This window comes from Glycine max, chromosome 4 (assembly GCF_000004515.6).
Source record: "Glycine max cultivar Williams 82 chromosome 4, Glycine_max_v4.0, whole genome shotgun sequence".
Lineage (NCBI taxonomy): Eukaryota > Viridiplantae > Streptophyta > Magnoliopsida > Fabales > Fabaceae > Glycine > Glycine max.
The window spans coordinates 6,132,070-6,142,751 of NC_016091.4; the positions used below are offsets into that span (position 1 = coordinate 6,132,070).

At 38.9% G+C, this 10,682-nt stretch overlaps 1 protein-coding gene across 3 annotated transcripts; it reads right to left on the reverse strand.

The window, feature by feature from the left end:
• Positions 1-923: 923 nt before the first annotated feature.
• LOC100796030 (DDB1- and CUL4-associated factor homolog 1) lies at positions 924-10,041 on the reverse strand. Of its 3 annotated transcripts, none has more exons than XM_006578124.4 (15): positions 9,928-10,041; positions 9,519-9,705; positions 9,169-9,250; positions 8,931-9,047; positions 8,667-8,848; positions 7,617-8,496; positions 7,379-7,476; positions 6,864-7,287; positions 6,133-6,735; positions 5,878-6,060; positions 5,165-5,731; positions 4,818-4,928; positions 3,909-4,027; positions 2,224-3,793; positions 924-1,705 (listed from the first exon to the last, which is right to left on the reverse strand). In XM_006578124.4, the coding sequence occupies exons 2-15, from the start codon at positions 9,695-9,697 to the stop codon at positions 1,004-1,006; spliced, it is 5,817 nt and encodes a 1,938-aa protein (XP_006578187.1). In that variant the 5' UTR covers positions 9,698-9,705; positions 9,928-10,041; the 3' UTR covers positions 924-1,003. The 3 variants fall into 3 exon arrangements, with proteins under 3 accessions (XP_006578187.1, XP_006578188.3, XP_006578186.1); XM_006578125.4 differs by having other exon boundaries at positions 9,903-10,033; XM_006578123.4 differs by having other exon boundaries at positions 9,812-9,946.
• Between the last annotated feature and the right edge of the window lie 641 nt (positions 10,042-10,682).

The window sequence follows — 10,682 nt, forward strand, 5'->3', positions numbered from 1 at the left end:
GCTCCGACGGGACGTGACATAGCAGGCTTAAATCGCCAATCAGCCTAGCGCTTCCAGTGTGGGAGCCTGAAATCACCAACGAGCTTGGCGCGTCCCCCAGCGCTTGCCACGTGTCGCTCATGCATGAAGTCGCCACTCTCACTTGCGACTTGCATGTTGGTATGTGCAAAAACAACACCTCCTGGAAAAAACTTTAAAAAAGACCCCATTTCAAAAAATAGTTTCTAAGTGAGCCCCAAACTGAGAAATTTGCCTATAATAAAGCAAAACAGTAAATCATGAAATTTAGAATATTTAAATAACCAAGTCTAATAATAATTTGATGTTATTAGAGAACAAGGATTTGATGTCATTAAAGATGAGAATTTTGTATTTGAGAACAATACGTTAAATGAAAGTATGTTAAATGTTAAATATACAAAAAACAATAAAAAATAATTTATATTTTGATCTAATTTTTTTAACTTATTAACTCGTTGACTCGATGATAAATTCAAGAGTCTATCGAGTTTACTTAAAGTTTATAAAATTTGTTCAAAGTCTACTAAAAAAGAGAATTTACTTAAGAGTCAACTCACATAGAACAAATAGACTCAAACTCATAAGAATTAGCGAGTTAACTGAGTTTGATAACCATGAACTCTCCTAAATATTTCCACTTTCCTAGTGACCCCGGATAATAAAAAAAATAATTTCGAACACGAAATTGAGATGCTGCATAAAGCCAGTTAAGGAATATACTCTTTCTTCATCTATAACCTTGTTACTACGAACATCGAGATCTTTAGTCCAACATCCGAAGCAGAAAAGAAAGATCATAGGCCATCGGCTTTTCTAACATTATATACAACTGCGCTTCTAGACCCTTTCAGCATAATATAATCGCAGAAGGCATAAAAAGGTAAAAGAAAACAACAAAATTCTGAGCCAAAATAATTAACATTTCGCTCAAAAATGAATATAATGAAGAAAGAAATAATTACAGCTTCTCCTCGGTTGAAAATTAATAACCAAAGCCATTACCCACAAAATCCTCATCGTCACTACTACTTAGGGATTCAAGTAGTTGACTATCATCATCCTCCTCATCACCTTCTGTCACAATCTCCAATATGCCAGGTCCTCCATCAAAGTCTACATCATCCAAAATGAAATCTCCATCTTCATCTTCATCCAGATCACTCACACTATCATCATCATCATTGCTCATGTCATCAGCATCACTCCCACTATCCCCACCAAGACCAGGGCTTAACAGAGGATCAACATCAGGATCGTCGTCATCATCGTCCTCGTCTTCCTCCTCACTTTCAGCATCATCAGGATCAGAATCATCATCAGTTGGCCTCCGACGACCAATTTCATAGATTCTGGCAGAAGCATACATCTCATCTTGATCATCCATAGTAATCAGCCCAACAAATGAATCTGTTGGTTCAGCTGCAAAATCAAGAACACAGCGATCCACAGGGATAGTTGCAATGTCAGAATAATTTATCGCATCCACTGTGCGGAAAGCTGCAAAAAGAGGATGCTTGACGCGACGAGTGTGGACTGCTGACATTACATCCTCAAGATTTCTCCTTAAGATTGCATACATTACATCACCACGTGCATTGAATGTTATTGATGTTTGATCTAGTGAAGGTACACTGCGTAACAGTCTGAACTTGCGCAGATCCCAGACTTCAGAGTTTATAATAACCTGGTTAAACAATTTTTTTACAAGCATAAACAATCAAGGTCAGAAAACCACCTTGTAGATGGAAAGTATAATCAAATCAAATAATACTATATGGTAGTTAGAATATCATTGGGCCCATAGGCCCATTAGTTCAGGTCATTAGTTATATAATCTGTCATGTACCTTTAACTTTCCAGATTAATAATTACTTAACTTTCCAGATTAATAATTACTTTTCAGTGACCTTTGCATGGTATCAGAACAAGAAAATATTTTAGTTGATTATCATTTCATTAGAGAAAGTTCTCTCGTTGTATTTCTACTTGTTATACTAGTTCTAGCGAACTAGCTGATATTTTTACCAAGTTTCTTAGGGGCTCCTGAATTGTGTTTATTTGTAATAAGCTTGGTGATAGAGAGGGGGAATCACACTATAATTTTCCTCCGAATTTATAATTACCCTACATGATTTATAATAGAACAATATGGTTTGGTTGTTTCAAAATTCATTATTTAGACAAATGCAAGATTATGCATACCTCGTTGCCAGCAGGATGAAAGCCTCCACCACCATAGTCTGTAAACTGATCAAAGCGATGCACAGGCCCAGAATCCCGCCGGTCCCATAAGACACCATTCCAAAGCAGCATTGAGTCAGAAGGGTTAAAATGGATTAACGAATAAACATGACCTCGCCCTGTAGAAGCTGCAAATGTATCTGAAAAGTTTGACTCTAAATGACATGTTTGGATATCATACAAGCGGATTTCCCGTCGTGCAGATTCTGATGACAAGGCTGCAAAAACATTCCCAGAATTGCTAAACCTGGCAGCCTTGCATCCTTCAAATGAATGGCTAGGACCACCTAAAATTGATGTTGCATCCCACAACCTAACATCTTGGGAGCTTGAAGAAAGTAATAGCTGGGTCTCACCAGAAACAAAAGACTGAACATGAGTCAAAGGAGACTGGTGACCTGTGTAGCTCTCCACCACATTGCTGTTGTTGGAGTCAAAAAATTTGAGCTCCCCATTATGGCTTCCAACAGCAATATGAGAAGAGTCCCCGACAAATGTAATGCATGTTAACAAGGCACCAGCATCATCCCGACAAGTACGCCATGGCTTAAACCGACTGTAAACAAATTGGCGATCCCTGCGATTCCCATGCACTCCCCCATACATATATTTAAATTCACGGGTACCAAACCGAGCTGTCACATTAGAAGGGGCATCAAGGCTTCGCTTTGGTTCTGGACAGACATGCGGGTGCAGAAGAGACAGTGGAGGAAGAGTGGTAATAGGAGCTGGACATTGGCGATGCTGATGCTTCAAATATTGAACCACCAAAGAATCTAATGTTACACGCTCAGCATTGTTGGGCTGAAGGTCATTTAATACTTGGGAAGATGGTGTCATCTGACCTAGATTTGAAATACTCTGGTTCTCATCCACCAAGTCAATCGTACAACGGCTCTGTTTCAGGTTACAAGTTGGTGTGAAAAGCCCAACAGCATCAGTCTGCAGGCTGCTTTTACGAATTGCACTTGAACAAATAGGAGAGCGAAGTCCTTGATCCCCAATGTTTAATCGTTTTCCAGACGATGAAAACATTGATATATCCTTCAAATCAGATAACTTTCGTTTCGCTGGCAAGGTAATTGGAGTCTTAAACTGAGATCCAGTATCAATGTTATGTTTCACTGAAGATCCATATGTAGTCTCTACCACACTAGTTTCTGATGACTCTTTACCTGTATTTGACAATTTCCTGGCTGATGACTGAGAGTCAAGGAGTTGAAGTCTTGAATGAAAAGATGATGAGAAAGTCAGGGATTTTTTCTTTGCAGAGACAGAATCACTTTTCAAGCCGGCATCCTCATCCTTTGCATTAAACATTACTCTGTAAGTGAGAAATCCAGAAGGAGCACGACCAGAGGGCCACTGAATTTGTGTTGAAGAAACTTCCTGTGTGATGGGTTGTTGTGCAAGAGAAGAGGGAGGAACCAAAGAAGGCAAAGGAGTCAACTGAGCCTCTTTAAGCAACATAGAAGCAGTTTGCGCCAATCCAGATGCCTGTAGGTGCTCATGAATTAGGAGCAGGAGTTCCCTGAACAAGAAAAAACATAACAGGAAAGAGCCATCAGAAGAGTGCCCCCAAGGGGGGGAAAGGCAGCACATGTACAGGAAAATCCTGAACAGTCAAATTTAGAGAGATAAAAAACCTTGAATGGTAAGAAATAGGAGTGGCAGCAGCTATAGCTGCTCTTTCTATGCGCCTTAAAGTTGGAGTAGCTGCATCAGTAGCAGCTAATGTACTTGCACGCCCAGAATTAGTCACAATCTACAAATACAATTTCAACAGAAGTATCAATAGCAGCCTTCATAAAGCACAATATTATATATGTTTATCTTATTCTTTGTTTAAGCAAGATCACTGCATAAGTGCACATCAAACAACATAGTTGACCTGATTTTTTTAATTTCTTTGTTTTCAGAAAGCAAATTAATTAGATTTCAAACCAGCCTGTCAAATTGAGTGCACACACTTCAAAGATTTTTAGGTCCATTACTAAGAAACAGATTTTCACCACCCTTTAATATCCTAGCAAACAATCAAAACCCAATTAAAAACACCTACACTCGTGCATGCACTCATGCGCACACAATTTTGATCTCATACTCAAGCAATTTTGGTCACAGGGACATGTATAGACCATCAAGATTGTTTGAGTGAATTCTAATTCTAAGAAACAATTTTGACCATACAATCATACATGGATGCAATTGCTAGAACATCTTAACCATTCATTTAAAGTAAATGTTTGAAAAATTCTCCTCTCATTACAGTAAACCCTTTCAAGATGGTATCAGAGCCTATTCTAGCGATCTTTTGTTCTATCATGCCACCCGCTATCGGACCACTCACAGATGTCCAGTCCTGCAAACTTCACGCTCGAGTTGAGTTATAGGCCCATAACCCACTTTCTAAGAAGATAGATGAAACAAGTAAATTAAATATATGCACGTGAAAAACAGTAAACACAAAATATAGCTCCAGAACAAGGTTAATAATCAAACCAATACCCCCCAAAACACAAACTTCAGCTTCACCAAAGAGTGGAAATGCTCACCCCAATTAGCTCAATTGCAGCCTGGGAAAGTTCAGCTTGCCACCTACCCTGCTCTGTTCCAAGTGTTAGGCTGCCCGAATCCCGAATCAGTTCCGATAGCTTTTTCCCAACCTAGAACACCAATACAAAAAAAATCAGGATATTGCAACATTTGATAATACATATTTTTTTCAGAAGCCATCATTAGAACAGAACTTAAACTGCTATACAAGGAAAAAGTTGGAGCGGAGTTATCTCAATTTCCACATTTGATACTGACTAATCCAAACCCATCAAACCAGGATCCAATAGATAGGGTCCAGTTTGAGGATGATCGAGTTCAATAGAAATCAGTTATAGTTGTTCACCTGAAGCTTTGTCAATATGTGTGCAATAGTATCATCTCTGGCTAATCCAAGCAGGACCCGACATGCTAGAGCACGAAGACAGTCCAGAGCAGCAGGAGGCGAATATATGCGCGGTTGGAGGAGATGCAGAAGAACCTTTATACCATTATTAGAGCGGACAACCTCTCTTGCCTGACGATATCCTTGTTCCAATTGTGCAGCAAGGCCAGCACAACCTGCTCCTGCACCCAAAGATATCCTTCGGTCGCCAACCAATCCTGAAGATGCAGAAGCAACAGGAGTTTGTGGAGTACTATGAACAGGCTGTGTACTAAATCCTGCAGCACTGCCTCGATCTACAGCATTGGGCTCCCCACTCCTCTCCCTAGGATCAATCTGGCTGGTAGAGTGAACAGCTCTATCTGAGACATTACGTTCAGCATTTCTATCTCTAGCCTCTGAGGGAGGACCGATAGATGTTTGGGAAGATGCGAATTGCTGACCTTGTGCAAACATAGCTGGTTTATTGCTGATTGAAGGAGGAGGGCAAACAAGATTGACTAAAACATTTAATGCCGGTTGAATTATCTGAAATGGGAAGTGTTTGCAAACAAAAGTTAAGATACCATATATTGGGATACTCAGTATGTCAGTCAAAATCCTAAAAGACTTTCTTTTACCGCCTGCAGAAATTAGGGCAGTGTATACCAGAATTGCTACCAAAAGAATCTTACCTCAGGGTCCACATGATTACTAGCTATATTTGCAGCATCCAAAATTACCGCGATACCAACGCGATTATTGCTTAATGTTACATTTACAATCATCTTACGACTGCTAGGTACTAATGTAACAATGTGCAGAACACCCAACGCATACTGAAGCAAATCATGCAGATATCGCTCCACAGGTGGGGCCTACAAACAACCAAGAGAACTATAAATAAATAAATTGCAAGATATGGGGAACGCGTAAAATAACTGTCATACCTGACATAATTCCAACATAGTAATATGTCCATTAGATGCCAAGAACTTCTCAACTGCTAGCCAACGTGTTCTCACAAATGCAGGACCTAACTTCCGATCCTTTTGTAATTGTAGGAATACTGCATCCATTGCCTCGTTACTAATATCAAGCGGCTTGTACACAGCCCTTACACTTGGAATATTTCTAGCAGCACTACGATTGCTTTTGTTTGGACGAATGGAATCCACTAATACAAGGAGATGTGCCCTGAAATATTGCCGCAAAGCAACACAAGTGTGATAGGCTATCTGCTTCTCAGATGATGTCAGCACTTCAGCGGATGATCGATCATTTCGAAGTGATCCTGAGTTAGATAAACTCAAGGCTCCAGAATTTACTCCTGATCTTACTGAAGCAGCATCATTTAGAAGGCCAAGTAATTTTTGTAATCCATCAAGGGAATCAAAGGCATCAAGAACTGCTCTAAAGACAAATGCAGCAGCAAAAAACAATGCTGCATTCTTACGGGCTTGGTCTTGATTGCAGTCAAGGAGTTGGAGGGCTAACTCAACAACACGCTCAACAACTTTTGATGGAAGAGCACAAACTCGTTCCATTATTCCCTAAAATAATCATTTGGGTTCAGAAAATATAGTAGTGTTTTGTATGTGTGTGTGAAAGAGAGAGAACTTAAAAACATTAGTTGGCATCTAAATTCAGAATTATCATTACTATCAAACAACAAGAATACCTGAAGAGAACCAATAGTAAATAGACAAGAAGAAAGGCCGAAGAAAGTTTGTGGCATTCTAGGGACATCAAGCAGCTTTTGCATTCCCCCACGGTCCACAAATAGTGCAGCAAATTTCCTATGTGCGGCCAAAGCACAGATTAGCTTCATGATATCAGGCAACAGCAAAGCAACCTTGGATGCCTCCCAATGTTTAGAATTCTGCTGCAGAAGTGCAAGACACACATCAACCCCCTTCTCATGCAACACAGGGCCAAGAACTTCTACATATTCTCCAAGTAACTCCAGACACTGAATGCAATATTTTTCCCTCAACTGTGCAAGTGATTGAGTATCTGGGATGAAGTACTCTTCAACATCCTCGTTAGTTTCCATTTCTTTGCCACTCACATTCTCTGTCACAGTACTGTCGCAGATAGAACTCCTGCACCAACCATTGAATAAACATTATTAAAGAACAGTTCATGTATATAATCAGATCTTAAAAGGTACTTGTAAATTATATTCTGACATACCTTGAAACTTCAACTGCAGATGCAGCATCAATAACAGTTGATGCAGCTCTCGAAGCAGCCAAAAAAGCTGCTTCTTCATCATTAGTGGATTTATATTCCTGAATATAAATTCAAAACAAACTATTTTAGTATTGAGTTTAAACTATAAAGTACTGACACACAATCACATAGGCATATATGTAAGCACAAAGTACACTTTTTGGTTTTCGGAGAAAAAAATGAATGAACTCGAGCAAACCTCAGAAGCTGCAGTTTTAACAAGGTCAGCGGCAGCATCACCAGCTGCTTTCACAGCTTCTTCAGGTGCATTGGCTGATCTAGCTTCAGCTTCAGCCGCTCGGACTGCTTTCCGGACAAGATCGGTAATATCTTTACTTCCAATTCGGCACTCTTGGAAACAATCATCATTATCCTCTCTTTCTGAAGCAGAAGCAGATGCCTCAGAAGGGGTGGTCCTGCCAAGGGTCTTCTTAGAATCAGTCACCCTCCTAATGTCAGCATTCCTCAATATGCTTCTATCTCTAACACTTCGCCCCTGTCCTAATCGACTTCCAGATCCAGGAGATGACAAAATGGGATCACTTTCTACAACCCCTTCACTGAGCCTACCTTTCCCTCTAGATCTTCCCCATCCACGGTTTGCACGCCGCCTTGAAGAGTCATCTCTAATATTGTCGTCGTGCTCACCATATTTTATCCTTCCATCACGTATATCTCTACAGTGCCATCTATCCTCCCCATCAGAATCTACCTCGTGGACATCAGCACCTTCACCACCAAGTCCATCGGGTGGTTCACCATCTATCCAAGATCCTTCTTGGCAAGTTTGTCCACTAATGCTTCTATCTGGACCCCTTTCAAGAGTTACATCATCTAAAGATCTCTCGTCAATCATCCTAGTATCATCTAAATGATTTGATTCGAGGAGCTGGCGAAATCTACCACGACCATCGTCTCTACCTCTCCCTGAAGTATTCGCAGATGCATGCCTACTCTCTGTAATATGAGTAACATCTTTCTGGTTGCCACTTGTCTCTCGTAGCACACTTATACGAAGATAACGCATTAGCTTAGCTGACAAGCCAGATGTCAATACGTCTTCCACTATTGGACCTTGACTGAGATCATTCCAAAGTTAATTAAGGAAAAAAATAAGAAAGAAATAAAATAGGGATAAGCAAGATAACCACCAGCATCAACTGGAAGCAAAAATTAAAGCCCAAAATTAAGCCAAACATCAAAGCAAGAAATCTGAAAAATAGACTAAAGTTTGGGTAGCATAGCATACCCGACCAAACACACAGCAAGGAGTCCAGTAGAATAGGTTTTCAACATTTCAGAGTCCGAGGCAGCGTCCCTTCTATCTGGATTATGCTTCAAATTCTGCTCTTCGGCAGGCAACCCAGTGTTATCATCCATCACCCAATTTTTAATGTTTTCCATGACAGATTCTTCAAAAACATGAGGATACTGTCCATTTACACTTCATCAGAACAATTGGGTTAAAGGAATTAAAACAGCAAAAAGAAATCAGTGAAAAAGGAAATCCTACAATCCAAGTGAGGGAACAGCACAGCAAAAGTCTGCCAGCAGCAGCTTGAATGGAAGTCGAGTATCTTGTTTCTAACAGAAACTTTGAAGATATCAACTCAAAGAACTCATCATTTTCCTGCAAAGTCCAGAAATGCCAAAAGTGCAATCTCAATAGTTTTAATACAAGAAGTTAGCTTAAGAAAAAGCTCTACACCCAAATTAACAAGAAGAACAATCAATAGTGGACAAGAAAATACCCGGATTAAACCGCCAAGACGACCAATGATATGCGCAGCACGTGCAGTGATGGAGGAAGAATGACCATTTTCTTCCATGTATCTACATTGCAAAAATAAATTATCCATAGAAACTAGAAGGCAATTGGGAAAAACAAAAACTCCCCCAGAAAAAAAGTGAGAAGCACAGTATTCAGAATCTAAACTAGAACCGAGCACTTAGATGACATAAAATTGACATTCATAAAAACAACCGAATTTACAGATACATTCAGATATAAACACCTAAGAAACTATTCCAAAAGGAATCAAATAAATGACTAGCGCATGAGAAGAAATCCGTTAAACAAAAACACAGATAGCAAGCATACCGTGACTCTTGCGCTTCAAGAATAGAGGCAAGGGCGTGGAGGACGGTGGCGTTAGGGTTATCGGGTGCAGAAGTTATCTTCTCCATGAGTTTGTTAACCTTCGCAATCACTTCCTCCTTCTGAGAATCCTCCTCTTCATCCCGCGGAGGTGGCACTTGATTCGCTTGATCCTCCATCATCAGCGACACTGAGACAAGATAATCGTATGATGATGATAATATATGATTTGATTAGGTTAAGTTTTTTTCCAGTGTTTAATATGAATATGTATGTGTATCTTCTGTATTACGTACTAGGGTTATGTGGACAGGTGAGAGCGAAAGAGAGAATAAATGAATGAGGAAGAAAGAAAAAGAAAGGGGGAGAGACGGTGAGAAAGGGCACCGCATAAACAAACACCAACACCAACCCGATGATGGATCGGAAGCTTCCGGAGATATTCGACCCGCCTCCTTAAACCTATCCTGGAAATGCCCGTTTTCTGCGATTTTCTTCCTGCACCAACGTTTTTCCAATGCAACATTTATTTTCTCTTTAATTTATATAGATTTCACAATTCATATAAAATTTATAGATTTCTTACAAATTAGTCATATACATTACCATTTACCACTCATGTAAATTACGAATCCGTATTACTAATATTATATTAAAAATATATTTTACAAAATAATTCATCAATGCCGTATATCTTCTACCTAACAAGAGAAACGGCCAAAACAATACATACATGTTTTGTACGTATCAATGATCAATGCCGTATATCTTGTACGTATCAATATCTATTACTTCCTAGACACTCGAACATTGTTATCTTCTATTATTAATTATTTATTTTAGTTTTACAAGTATTTATTTTATATAATTAAAATTTAGTAAAGCAAAAAAATATATAATTGAAATTTATAACAAATAAATACTTCTAAAAAATAATTATATAAAGTAATCATAAATAAAATATTTTTAAATATATAAAAATATATTATAGATTTATGATAAACAATTTATACTATACAGTGTTACTTTTAATTACTGATGATTCTTTTAAAACATATTAAAGTTCAAGTTAGAATTAAAAATATTGAAAACGATAAATTGAAGGAGACAAGAGGTGAAGAATTTTTTAAAAAAATGCTTTGGCTAAATAATGGCCAATAAAAACAC